The sequence below is a fragment of the Phoca vitulina genome, unplaced genomic scaffold (genome assembly GCF_004348235.1).
Source record: "Phoca vitulina isolate PV1807 unplaced genomic scaffold, GSC_HSeal_1.0 scaffold573, whole genome shotgun sequence".
Lineage (NCBI taxonomy): Eukaryota > Metazoa > Chordata > Mammalia > Carnivora > Phocidae > Phoca > Phoca vitulina.
This window is the reverse complement of record NW_022590260.1, coordinates 6,276-18,537: the sequence shown is the minus strand read 5'-3', so window position 1 is coordinate 18,537 and position 12,262 is coordinate 6,276. Positions and strand designations below refer to the sequence as shown.

The following is a 12,262-nucleotide window of genomic DNA, read 5'->3' as shown; positions in this document are numbered from 1 at the left end:
CGGGAGCTAAGGTGCACAGGGGGTCTCTCGGGTCCCGGATCATGGGGGAGGCCTCTCCTTGGCCTTTCTCTCGCGAGAGGTCGCAGCCCCGCCCCGTGTCTCCAGTGGGCGCGGGATATGCGCAGAGTTCACAGCACAGCCAGGTCCGGACTCTTCGGTTAGGGCGGGGGAGACGTGGGCGGAGTGAGCCTGCCGCCCCGCCGACAAAGGAACGCGGACCGAGACTCCAGCATGGCTTGTGTCGTGGAGTCCTGGAGCCCAGAGGGAGGCTCGGAGGCCGGGTCTCAGCCTCGTGACCTCCAGGAACACGCACGCAGCCGCCGTAAGCCCCACTCGAGGGTACTTTCCTTCTTTCAATTCCAGGAATATATGTCTTTTGATAGTTGGGGCAAAGCCTCGGGCAAGAGTTCTACACCCAAGATGGCCAGCCGGAAACGGGTTTCGGATGCCGATGTGGCGACGCCAGATTGGCCAGCTGGCCGCCCGTATGTTAACACGCAGTTGTGCCCCCGTTCTGCGCGTGTGCGGAGGCCACGCCTGCACACAGGCGCAGAAAGCCCTGCGTCTATGGTCCGGGAAGTGTGACAGAGCGTCCACCCGCCCTGGCCAGGACTCTATGGTACCTGTGCGCGAAGATAGCCCGCCTATATAAGGCATGCGCAGGCGAGCGAGCGCCTCTTTTCCTTCGGTGAGGTGAGTGGCAGGGACAGTATATCTGTGAGGTGCCCTTGCTGATTCTCTGGCCTAGCTTGAGGCCTGTCCTCGTCTTCTGTCCCACTTTGTCTGTTTCGTTGCAGCCACTGAAGATCCTGGTGTCGCCATGGGCCGCCGCCCCGCCCGGTGGTGAGTGCCGAATCCGTGCAGTTTGGTAGCTGTGAAAAAGGGAGAACTGTATTTCACGATTAAAAGCAATCCTGGCAGGGAGTCTCTAGTGCAGCTTTCCTGTACTGGAACAGACTCCACGGTTTTCCCAATACCTTCCGGGTCGCTTGGGGGTCTTGGTGTATACTATGTTTCTTTAAAAGTTCATGCTGTTCTTGAGCGTTTCCTCTATTTTGTCGGGGGGGGGGTGGATTTGCTCTCCTGGAGTGCATATGTTCCGCCACTTTCAGGCTGGAAGCGACGTCCGCCTTGCTTCCCCCCTGTCCTGGAAATTCGTCACCTTTTTAGGCTCAATACTCTTTCAGGGCCTTTGTGTGCTATCCCGGTCTTATTTCCGGGCGACATGCCCGTCCCTTCTCGGGCGCCAAGGGCCGCCCTGAAAAGCGGGCTCGGCCGCGTCGTGTGCCCTGCAGGGGGCGTCAGAATCTCTTCACACGTGGTCCGGAGGCGGATTTAATGCCACGTGCCCAAAAGTCGGTGGCTGGCATGAACTGAGTTACTAATAGCAAACTTGGAGTGCTTTGAAGAGAGAGGTTTTTTGTTTGTTTTTCCTGGAAAAGCCCCTTTAGACCGTTTGACCTTATGCGAAGCATGAAACCATAATAAGGGATCAAATGAGATTTTTTTGCTTTTATGTTCTTAGCATGGGTGTTCTCTTAACTTTTGACCACCTTGTTTTGACCATGTCTTGCTTAGAGCTAATGTCCGGGGGTGGAGACAGCTGGGATTAACACATTGTTGTCCTCCCCATTCCCAGCTCTCCTTTGGTCTTAATTTAAGGGATTCCTCAAAGTGTTCCATTGTTGGGTTCACTTGTGAACTGTAACTTTGGGTTTCCCCCCCTCCCCGCAGTTACCGGTATTGTAAGAACAAGCCGTATCCAAAGTCTCGCTTCTGCAGAGGTGTCCCTGGTAAGTAGTGGGAGAGCTCCCAAACTGGTTTTGCTGCACTGACTCAGTTGCCCCCCCCCCCCCACTTACCCAAGTTCTTTTCAGATGCCAAGATCCGCATCTTTGACCTGGGGCGGAAGAAGGCAAAAGTGGATGAGTTCCCACTATGTGGCCACATGGTGTCAGATGAATACGAGCAGCTCTCCTCTGAAGGTGAGGCAGGATTCCTTCTTAATCACTCCATCCCTTCTCACCGCCCTGGTTTTATCAGTTAATCGTATCCAGTGGGGAGCCTTTGTCAGTATAGCCGATACAAATGTACTGTGAGAGCCAGGGAGGGTTACACTAAATGCTTCTGTGCTATCTTGTCTCATTCTGCTGCCTCCCCCGTTGCCAACCTAGCCCTGGAGGCTGCCCGTATTTGTGCCAACAAGTACATGGTGAAAAGCTGTGGCAAAGATGGTTTTCACATCCGAGTGCGGCTCCATCCATTCCATGTCATCCGTATCAACAAGATGTTGTCCTGTGCTGGAGCTGACAGGTGAGCTGGGTCGTGGGTCTCTGCCTTTTCAGGTGTTTTCCCATACCTCGAGGCCCTTGTTTGGTTTGATTTTTTTCATCAGGGCAAAGAAATGGGCCTCACATAAAGAATTTAGCCACCTGTAATAAAGCTAGGTTAAAGGCTACCAGATGGATTTTAATGGACCATTTTCCCCTCATACCACTGCACAGAATTGACTTGCAGAAACAAACATAAAAGGCACCGTGACTAAGATTTAGCCTCTTGATGACAGGTGAAAGGAGGTGCTTCTGAGGGAGTAGCTTTAATCCTGATGACAGTCACCTGCCAGCAAGCAGGTAGCTGAAGCAGTCACAGTTTGGAGGGCTTTCAGATGAGCCCAATGATACCTTGTAGGGACTGGCTAGTCTGTTTTTGAGTTTTCTGTTCTCTGCAGCCAATTAAGCCGACTGTGCTCTTTGTCCATGGGGGCCCAGTGTGCCATGGCTGCAAACAGTAGCCTCCTTGGTAGTGTATGCAGCCTGTTGATTGTATGGGTTGCCCTAAGGGACCTTGGAGACAGCTCTTTCCAGTGGACACTGAGGTCTGACCTCATGCTATCTCCAATCTAGGCTGCAGACAGGTATGCGGGGTGCCTTTGGAAAGCCCCAGGGCACAGTAGCCAGGGTCCACATTGGCCAAGTCATCATGTCCATCCGTACCAAGCTGCAGAACAAGGAGCATGTGATTGAGGCCCTACGGAGGGCCAAGTTCAAGTTCCCTGGCCGCCAGAAGGTGAGTTGTGCTGAAACCACTGTCCTGCCTGTGCTTGCCCTAGTGTCCAGGCTTCTTCATGCCATTCTCTTTCTCTCTCCCTAGATCCACATCTCCAAGAAGTGGGGCTTTACTAAGTTTAATGCGGATGAATTTGAAGACATGGTGGCTGAAAAGCGGCTTATCCCAGATGGCTGTGGGGTCAAATACATCCCTAATCGTGGCCCCTTGGACAAATGGAGGGCTCTGCACTCCTGAGAATCTCGGCACTGCCCCCTCCCGACTCATGCCCACCAATAAAACCTACTTCCTGTCTGTCTGTGCATCTGGATTCATGGAGGGTTGGGGCTCTTTGGAAACTCTCAAGTCATGGTCCTTTATTTTGAGAAGAAGGCTGACAAGTTGGCCAGGACCAGCATCCTCTCAGTTGTCTAGTTAGGACATTGACTTGGACGTACCTAGATCAGATGTTGTCTGTTCAAAATTTCCCTTTGCAAGTCCAGTCTGTGATGAGTCCATAGGCATTGAGTGCTCCTTTAGTAAAGTGCCCTGCCCCCGCGATTAAAAAGGGCTTGTGGCCTAAGGCTGACTTGTGGCTGCTGTAGAAGCTCTCCCTGAGGATCCCAGACCAGCAACATAACTGCAAATGGGGAGAAGTGAAGACTAGGCATGGTTCCAGCCATGTTTCAACCAGCACTCTAGGAGATGGGCCCTCCGGTTAGCCCTTGAATAGTTTCTTGTGTTAGGTTGTAAGGCAGCTTTGACCCACACTCACCACCTACCACCCCTTCTGGGGCCTCCTCTCCACGTGCTTGACCACTTTGGCTAGTGTCCGACCTGACCTCAAGCTCCCCCCACCTGAAATGGCCCATAGGCAAGACAACCTTTTGGCAAGTAGTGTGCAGCTCCCCTTGGTCTGGGGATTCTGTGTTGTCTGGCACGGTTGTGTACCAGGGTTCTAAAAGCATTAGTTGGGCTCAGTATCACGGGGCAGCAAAAACAAGCCCCCGAGAATCCCTACTAGGCCTGATGGCTTGTGGTTCTCCAGCCAGAAGCAGGTCCTAAAGAGATGGTTCCAGAGTGGGCCACAGTGGTCACTGAGCGCCTCTGCCGCTTCCCCAGGCTGGGCTGGGTTGCATTGAATCCACTGGCCTTTTGTAATCATTACTTAACAGACATTTCTAAGGTTGAAAATTACTTTTATTTTTGACCTTGAGATGATTCTAAACCATAAATAGTGTTTAAATGGCCCTGATAATCCTGCTAGCTGGTTTTACTGAGCTCTGTCTCTGGAAAATGAAGCTGGGGAAGGGAGGGTTCTACGATACCAACACCCTAAATAAGATCATTGGTAACATTTTGCTAAGTGTCCTGTAGTCCCTTTACCTGCACGAGCACGTACTCATACAGTTGCTGTTAGTTACATAAGTGGTGCATCTCTCTATGTGCCTGTAGCCTTGGTACCCAGCCCGAGCCACGCCTCGTACACGTGCCCCCAGTGTGGACTGACCATACCCTGGGTGGGGCGAGGTTGGGCTGCACCATGGTTGTGAACATGGGCTTGACAGCAGGCAGCAGGGCTATTTGAAGCTATTTTCATGTATGGGATTACAACAAGCTTCATTTTCTGTTCGCTAGTTACTGTGTGTGTGTAAACTGCTTATCGATCCTTGTGTCTGCTAGAATCTTAATATTGATTCATACGGATCCTGTGTGCAATAAAAACGGCCCTCTGGCACATCTGCTCCACGTATGTAATATCCCTCAATTTAGCTTTTTGTTCTCAGCGTGTAAGTTTCCTTTTTGTCCTATAATAAAATCTTTTGTTCTGCTGTGATTCCCTTTTCTGAGCCCTGCAGTTGAGCCAAAATCACCTGAGCCCCCTTTTCTCCCCCAGCCCTGGAGCCTGCTCTATCCGCACTCTTGACACTAGCTGGGGGCAGAGTGGCATGGGTCTAGCCTCAGGGCCCATGCCTCCCTCTACATCCTAATGCCAGGCAGGGGCCCAACCAAAGAGCAAGCCAAACCAAAGAAAAGGCAGATGGAGAAGGGTTGCAGTCCAGTGGGGTAGAGCTATAATCAGATGGAGGAGGGCTGCAGTGGAAGCTTCTCAGGAGTCTCTCCGGCTCTAGAGCAGTTGGGGAGCACACCGGAGAGAGCAGGATTTGAGTCCTGAGGGCAGCACAGTCCTCACATCTGTGGGCAGCAGGCTCGGGGCTGGTTCAGGCCACCAGGCCCAGCGGGGGGAGCAGGAGTAGCAGCAACAGAAGGGCCAGGCCAAGAGGCTGGACCCTGGGTGCCGCCTGGTTCAGCTCCACTTCCACGGGGTAGTGGTCGCTGATGTTGAGGGCCTGGGGGTAGGCAGCAGGACAGAGGATCAGTGCCGGGGCGGAGGGACTTCCCTGGGACCCCGTCCCGGCCTCCCCGCCTCACCTCCTCCTCGGTGAGCTGGAAGCTGCTGGGGAAGTTGAAGGCAGCCGCAGAGCGCAGCCGACTCCGGCAGTGCTCCCCGTGCAGCACTATGCGGTCATAAGCGCAGTGGGTGCTGGCCCGCACTGTGGTGTCCTCGTCGTCGTCAATCGCCCAGTGGAAGCCTGCCTCAGTCCGCAGCACCAGCTCACCCAGGCGCTTTTTGGTCAGGAAGGCACAGTCAGCGTTGAAGTCCCCGAGCAGGATCATGTCCTGGAGGCGGGGTCGGGGTGGGCGGCAGCAGTCAGACCTGGCCACCCAACCCTCCTGTCCCCAGCCCTCCTGTGCCATCTGCCCAACCCTACCCTGTTCTGCCAGCGCTGGGAGACATCCAGAAAGACGTCATACAGGGCATTCAGCTCTTGCTCTACGGCCTTCGGAGTGGTGTGCAGCGGGACCAGCACCAGGCTGCGAAGGACTGCAAGCCCCAGGAATGGAGGACTCCCACCCACTCCTGGGCACCCCCACCCAGCCTCTTCCCAGTAACCAGGCCCTCGGTACAGCCAGCCAGACCCTCCTTCCTGCTCCCACATAGCAGGGCCACCCTTCTTCCCTTCCTACCCTTGCTGGGAAAAGTGAACTGGGCCACAAAGGGCTCCCGGGCAAATAGATCATCCTTGTCCTCGTACACGTAGGAATCCAGGACCTGTGTCTTGTGTGACCTGGGGGACCAAGGGATGAGAAGCAGTGGCCCCACATCACTGATTTGGTTTGCGAGGGGCCCTCCACTACCAGCCCTATTTCATGTGACCGCAGCCTCCTAGCTGCTTTTCTAGAACTTGTTTCTTATTGAGATATAATTCACATACCATGGAATTCACCTGTTTAAAACGCACAATTCAATGGTATTGAGCAGCCCCACAGAGGGCCCGGACTCATCAAATCTGCCTGTAGGGCCCGGACTCATCAAATCTGCCAGGATAGGGAAACCCAGGGTCAGGGGCCCCGAGGCTCCGGAGGGGGCCAGATTAGACCCACAGAAGAATTAGGACATTCACAGGGTTGTGAAACCATCGCCACATTCAGTTTTGGAAACTACTTATGGCCCGAAAAAGCCATGTACCCATGAGCAGTGGCTCCCCATTCCCCTCCTCTGCCGCTGGCGGCCACTGATCTGTTTTCTGTCTCTGTAGATTTGCCTGTTCTGGACACTTTGTGTGAAGGGAATCAAAGTCATATGTGGTCTTTTGTGTCTGGCTCCTTTCCCTTAGCACACAGGTTTTCAAGGTCCATCCACGCCACAGCACGGCTCAAGCTTCTTCATTCCTTCTTGTGGCCAGGTAACATTCCAGTGTATAAAGAGCTGATGGACACTCGGACTGCTGTTTCCAATCTGGGGCTGTTATGAGCATTTCCATGTGGATGTGTTTCTGTACCCCCCACCTCATTATTTTGGAGTGAATTCTAGACATATGATTTCATCTGTATAAACAGGTCTCCTTACCTGACCACCCCCCTTGCCCTCTCCATCCTGACCCCCGAGGGCTCCTCTGCCCCAGGCTATCCCAAGGACTTAGGGCTATCTCTGGAAACTGGGTCTGCCCAAAGTCCACAACAAGCCCCCACAGTGGCTTCCACAGGTGAGAGGCAAAGAAGCCCCACATCTGTGCGCGCAAAATGAAGGCCTCCTGCTGTAGGGACACATGGGCATCAAAGCTGGCTAGGGTAGAGGGGGGTAAGATCCCCAAAGAAACCCACTGAGGAGAAAAAGTGCAATGAGAAGGTGAGGGCCACCCCAGGAGGAAGGAGCCCGTAGTCGTTGGGACTGCAGAGGCACCTCGCACTGGGCCAAGTGCCAAGCCCGGCCCGGCCACCATCTGTGCTTACCGGTACACGTACACGTACTTCTCCATGTATGTGCTGCGCCCCAGAGAGGGGCTGCTCAAGAAACTGTAGGGCCCGGAGTCATCAAATCTGCCAGGATAGGGAAACCCAGGGTCAGGGGCCCCGAGGCTCCGGGGGGGGGGGGGTGCAGATTAGACCCACAGAACCCTCCTCACCGATTGAGTTCTCGAAGCAGGAGGGACATAGCACTGCCAGAAGCGTCCACCACCTCCTGCAGCACCATGATGTCGCAGCGAGCCAGGATCTGCAGGACAGCAGAAGGGCTGGCCCCACTCAGTGCCAGCGACCCCAGGAGGAAGGTGGGGTCCCTGGGGAACTAGCACCGGTGTGGCCAAGAGTGATACGGCTCTCTGGCTGAGGCCCACAGAGAGCACTGGGACCAGCAAGGACTTGGGAGAAGGCCGAGTGCCACCCCAACCACACTGCATCCACGTTACAGAGGAGGAGACTGAGGCCAATGACAGGGAAGGAATGTGCTCCACATCTCCACACCCACGCCTCTTGATGTCCCCTCTTCTCTGGGAAATGCCCCTGGCCAGGCAGGGCAGGGGGATTTGGGTCGTGGGCACAGCTTTCCCTCAGTGATGAACCTACCCGGACGAAGGTGTCCATCACATGCTCTCTGGCTGCCTTGGAAAGCGTAAGCCGCTGGGCATTGAAGGCACAGATGCGAAAGGCCTCAGCCCCACCAGGCAGGAGAAGCAGGAGCACGGCTGGGCAGTGCATGGCTCTGTGGGGGTTGCTGGGACCCTCTGGAGGAATCCAGGCCGTCCCGGGGTGCGGTCCCAGCTAGGCTCAGTTCTGCTTCTGAAAGGACATGGCAGCGTGGGACAGAGGAAGTGATGTTCATCCTGCTGCCCAGCACCAGCCTCCCAGAATGGCCAGCATCGCAGATTTCCTGCCTTTCTCCCTGTGGACAACTTCCAACATCAGCACATAGGGCTAGACTTCATTCTTTTTTCCTCTGAATGATTTTAAGTGGGGCGCCTGGGTGGCACAGTTGGTTGGACGTCTGACTCTTGATTTTGTCTCAGGTCACGATCCCGGAGTCCCGGGATCAAGCCCCCGCATCAGTGGGCTCCCTGCTCAGTGGGGAGTCTGCTTCTTCCTCTCCCTCTGCCTCCTCCCCCTTGTTCATGCTCTGTCTCTCTCTCTCAAATAAATAAATAAAATCTTTTATTTTATTTATTTTTTTTAAAGATTTTATTTATTTATTTGAGAGAGAGAGACACAGCGAGAGAGGGAACACAAGCAGGGGGAGTGGGAGAGGGAGAAGCAGGCTTCCCACCGAGCAGGGAGCCCGATGTGGGGCTCGATCCCAGGACCCCGGGATCATGACCTGAGCTGAAGGCAGACGCTTAACGACTGAGCCACCCAGGCGCCCCTTAACCATTTTAAAGTATACAGCTCAGTAGCATTAAGCACATTCACACTGTTGTGCAACCATCACCACCATCCATCACCAGAATTTTTCCAACTTCCCAAACTGAAACCCTGTCCCCATTAACACTCGTTCCCTATCCCCCTCCCCCCAGCCCCTGGCGCCCACTGTCCTACTTTCTGTCTCTATGAATCTGACTACTCTCGGCACCTCATAGGAGAGAAATCATACAGTATCTGTCTATTTGTGACTGGCTGATTTCACTCAGCATAATGTCCTCAAACCTTATCTATGTTGTAGCATATGTCAGAATTTCTGTCGTTTTTAAGGCCAAATAGTATTCAACTAACTGTGTGGATAAACCACACGGATTTCAACTGTATGGATTAAATATTCGACTGTATGGATAAACCCGGGTTTACTTTTTTACATTCCCACCAACAGGTCACAAGAGTTCGACCTCACAACTAATTCCAACTTTTCACCACCATTAGCAACAGGAGGATCACCTTCAACATCTCTCTCTGCTTGTGAGATGCTATCTTTAAGACGAACGCATTTTGCTCCCTCTTTCTCTTGGTTTATCTTTGTTTCAGATGCACCCAAACTTTGTCCTGTTATTTGGGTTCAGCCCCTTGCTTGCTCCCTATCTGTGTCATTCTCACTTAAGCAATGTAAGTCCCTCTACTTCTGTCTGCCTGCTTTTCTCTGTCACCTTTGTAACCAAACTCAAGGGGTTCACCACTTGAGGTGCACCAAATTGAACACAACCCAAGGAAGTGTTGAAAGCAAAGAGGTTTTTAGTTCCTGTTATAAGTAAGGAGACAGGGGGCGCCTGGGTGGCTCAGTCGTTAAGCGTCTGCCTTCAGCTCAGGTCATGATCCCAGGGTCCTGGGATCGAGCCCCACATCGGGCTCCCTGCTCCGCGGGAAGCCTGCTTCTCCCTCTCCCACTCCCCCTGCTTGTGTTCCCTCTCTCGCTGTGTCTCTCTCTGTCAAATAAATAAATAAAATCTTTAAAAAAAAAAAAATAAGTAAGGAGACAGGGAGATGACTCTCAAAGCACTGTCTCCCCATGAGGTTAATAATAGGAAGCTTTTATCCAGTGTATTAGGGGGTCGGGGCAGGGAGCTTACACAGGCAGTTTGGGTTCAATTGTGCATGCCTAGCATGTCAACATGTTAGTGCATACAACGTATGTTCAAAAAAGGGTGGACAGGGGTGCCTGGGTGGCTCAGTCGGTTAAGCGGCTGCCTTTGGCTCAGGTCCTGATTGAGCCCCACGTCGGGCTCTCTGCTCAATGGAGAGCCTGCTTCTCCCTCTCCCTCTGCCTGCCTCTCTGGCTACTTGTGCTCTCTTTCTCTCTGTCAAATAAATAAATAAAATCTTTAAAAAATTTTTTAAAAAAAAATTTTAAAAAAAGGGTGGAAAACTCTGCCTATAGGAGAAGATTTTAGTATTATAATGAGCTAAAGGTAGTTACTTTAGGACAACGGGGTGGGGGGGGTTCCATGCTCAGCTCCAATCCAGCTCAAACTGGCTCACATAAGCAGCTATCAGGCAAGACACACCTAGCAAGGGGCTATCAGGTGAAACACCTAGTTAGTTGGGTGTCTCCTTGGCTGGAACTGTTGGTTCTGCAAAATAAGCCATATTCCTTCTCTGCTTTTGTCCCTTCCTCCCTCCCTTCTACTGATAGCTCTCAGCCCTCTTATTTTTTTTAAGATTTTATTTATTTGGGGGGTGGGAGAGAGAGAGAGAGAATGAGCAGAAGGGAGAGGGAGAGAGGGAATCTGGAGCAGACTCCACACTGAGCACAGAGCCCCACACGGAGCTCCATTTCACGACCCTGAGATCACCACCTGAGCCGAAACCGAGTAGGACGCTTAACCGACGGAGCCACCCAGGCGCCCCTTTCAGCCCTCTTAAGCCCTCTTATTTGAGTAATTTCCCACTGCATCCCAGGTAACATTTTGTCACCTCCCTCTCTGCCTTCCTCTGTCTTTCTCGCCCTCTCTTCTCTGTTTTCCCCTCTTTGTCATCTAGTCTCTGCATCTCTTTCATACTCCTGGCTGGGCTGAATGCCTGTCTCTCCCTGGCCACCTGCTCTGTCACTCAGGCTGGCTTGGGTGCCCTGCCCTGGTTACTATTCTGGGATGTATGTGGACACTTGAGCAGCCCAGGGCTGTCAAGGGAAGGCTCGGAGGCTCTGGGGTCAGGGGCCCGCAGAAGGGCCAAGGTCAAGAAGAACCACAGTGACTGTTCCTGGCCTCAGCCCAAAGCCTAGCCCAGGCTCCCAAGGCCAACCCTTGGCCCCAGGGGTTCCCTTCCCCTCTCACCCCTGTCCTCAGGCCGGGGCGGGGGGGGGGTAACTTTCTCCCTCCCTCTGCTCAGAGGGCTCCCATACCTACTCAGACCCTCAGACCAGCTCGTATCCACGCCTGCCGGAGCTGTAAGCGGATCGCAACACCTCTACGGAATCGCAGCAGCCGTCTGGGCAGGAACCGTAGGGGAGAAAAGAGGAAGAGGCTGTCTTCCCGACCCACCCGTCAGGCCAGGCCGGTCGCCCCACCCTTCTTGGCGCTGAGGCTCTGCCCCCCAGGGCCGAGCGCTGGACTCCACCTTCCCTGGCCCACGTGGAAAGCAGGCGCCGGCGGAGGCCTGGAGCTGGGGGCAGATGACAGACCTGTGAGTCACAGAGAGTAATCGAGCCTCAGCATTCCCATAATGAGTAGCTGCCTGTGCCAAGGGTGCGCGGGGAGGAGGAGCCGGCGCGCAAATGCAAACCCGGAGCTGTGCTCTCCCAGGCCCGGCCCTCAGTCCCCGACACGGGCTGCCTCTAGGCAGCATCTGGTACGGAAGACACAAGAGCCCGAGCTTGTGCCCGTCGTAGGGGAGCCCTGCGGCGAGCCTGGGGGCTCCCCCGAGGACAAGAGCCTCCTCTCCATGTCCTCAGGCCAGTTGCCAGTGTGGCTGCACACTCCTACGCCCTCTGGAGACCCCAAGTGAGCCAGCCAGGCGCCCCTATTTATTATTTTTGAAGCACAGTTGTATCGATTAAAAAAAAAAAAATTTGTTTCTAGGGTCGCCTGGCTGGCTCAGTCAGTAGGGCATGCGACCCTTGAATTCAGGATTCTGAGTTCAAGCCCCACGTTGGGCGTAGAAATTACTTAAATAAAAAAGAAGGAGGAGGAGGAGGAGAAGGATAAGAAGAAAAATAAACAGACTGCTTAGCCGATACAAGGCTTTCTTCCGCGGTGATAAACATGTTTTGGGGAAACAGAGGTGGTGGTTGAGAACACTGGAAATGTACTAAATGACGGAAAATACTATATTATACATAGTATCTTTTTATTATTTGGCATATGTTGCTACATATATATTACATCACACATTACATGTTACATATAGATACACATATTGTACATATCTGTAATATTGTAACAAATTGTGTGCAGAAATTACATAAAAATTACATAATGTAACATATAACAGGTTATATACGTAAAATACGGTATAGAAT

The 12,262-nt window shown here is 53.1% G+C and overlaps 2 protein-coding genes and 1 non-coding gene across 4 annotated transcripts; 2 read left to right on the top strand and 1 right to left on the bottom strand.

Annotated features, from left to right (window-relative positions):
- The first annotated feature begins 575 nt into the window (after window positions 1-575).
- LOC116629302 (60S ribosomal protein L10) lies at window positions 576-3,360 on the top strand. Its single transcript, XM_032399609.1, has 7 exons — window positions 576-693; window positions 798-843; window positions 1,735-1,793; window positions 1,878-1,985; window positions 2,175-2,313; window positions 2,904-3,066; window positions 3,151-3,360. The coding sequence occupies exons 2-7, from the start codon at window positions 821-823 to the stop codon at window positions 3,301-3,303; spliced, it is 645 nt and encodes a 214-aa protein (XP_032255500.1). The 5' UTR covers window positions 576-693; window positions 798-820; the 3' UTR covers window positions 3,304-3,360.
- Window positions 2,723-2,856, top strand: LOC116629304. The gene has a single exon (XR_004298725.1). It is a non-coding gene; the product is annotated as a small nucleolar RNA SNORA70 (small nucleolar RNA).
- A 95-nt stretch (window positions 3,361-3,455) lies between the features above and the next one.
- Window positions 3,456-11,296, bottom strand: LOC116629301 (deoxyribonuclease-1-like 1). Of its 2 annotated transcripts, none has more exons than XM_032399607.1 (8): window positions 11,147-11,296; window positions 7,954-8,166; window positions 7,515-7,603; window positions 7,342-7,428; window positions 6,076-6,176; window positions 5,820-5,932; window positions 5,479-5,727; window positions 3,456-5,396 (listed from the first exon to the last, which is right to left on the bottom strand). In XM_032399607.1, the coding sequence occupies exons 2-8, from the start codon at window positions 8,083-8,085 to the stop codon at window positions 5,268-5,270; spliced, it is 900 nt and encodes a 299-aa protein (XP_032255498.1). In that variant the 5' UTR covers window positions 8,086-8,166; window positions 11,147-11,296; the 3' UTR covers window positions 3,456-5,267. The 2 variants fall into 2 exon arrangements, with proteins under 2 accessions (XP_032255498.1, XP_032255499.1); XM_032399608.1 differs by having other exon boundaries at window positions 11,151-11,296.
- Window positions 11,297-12,262: the final 966 nt, after the last annotated feature.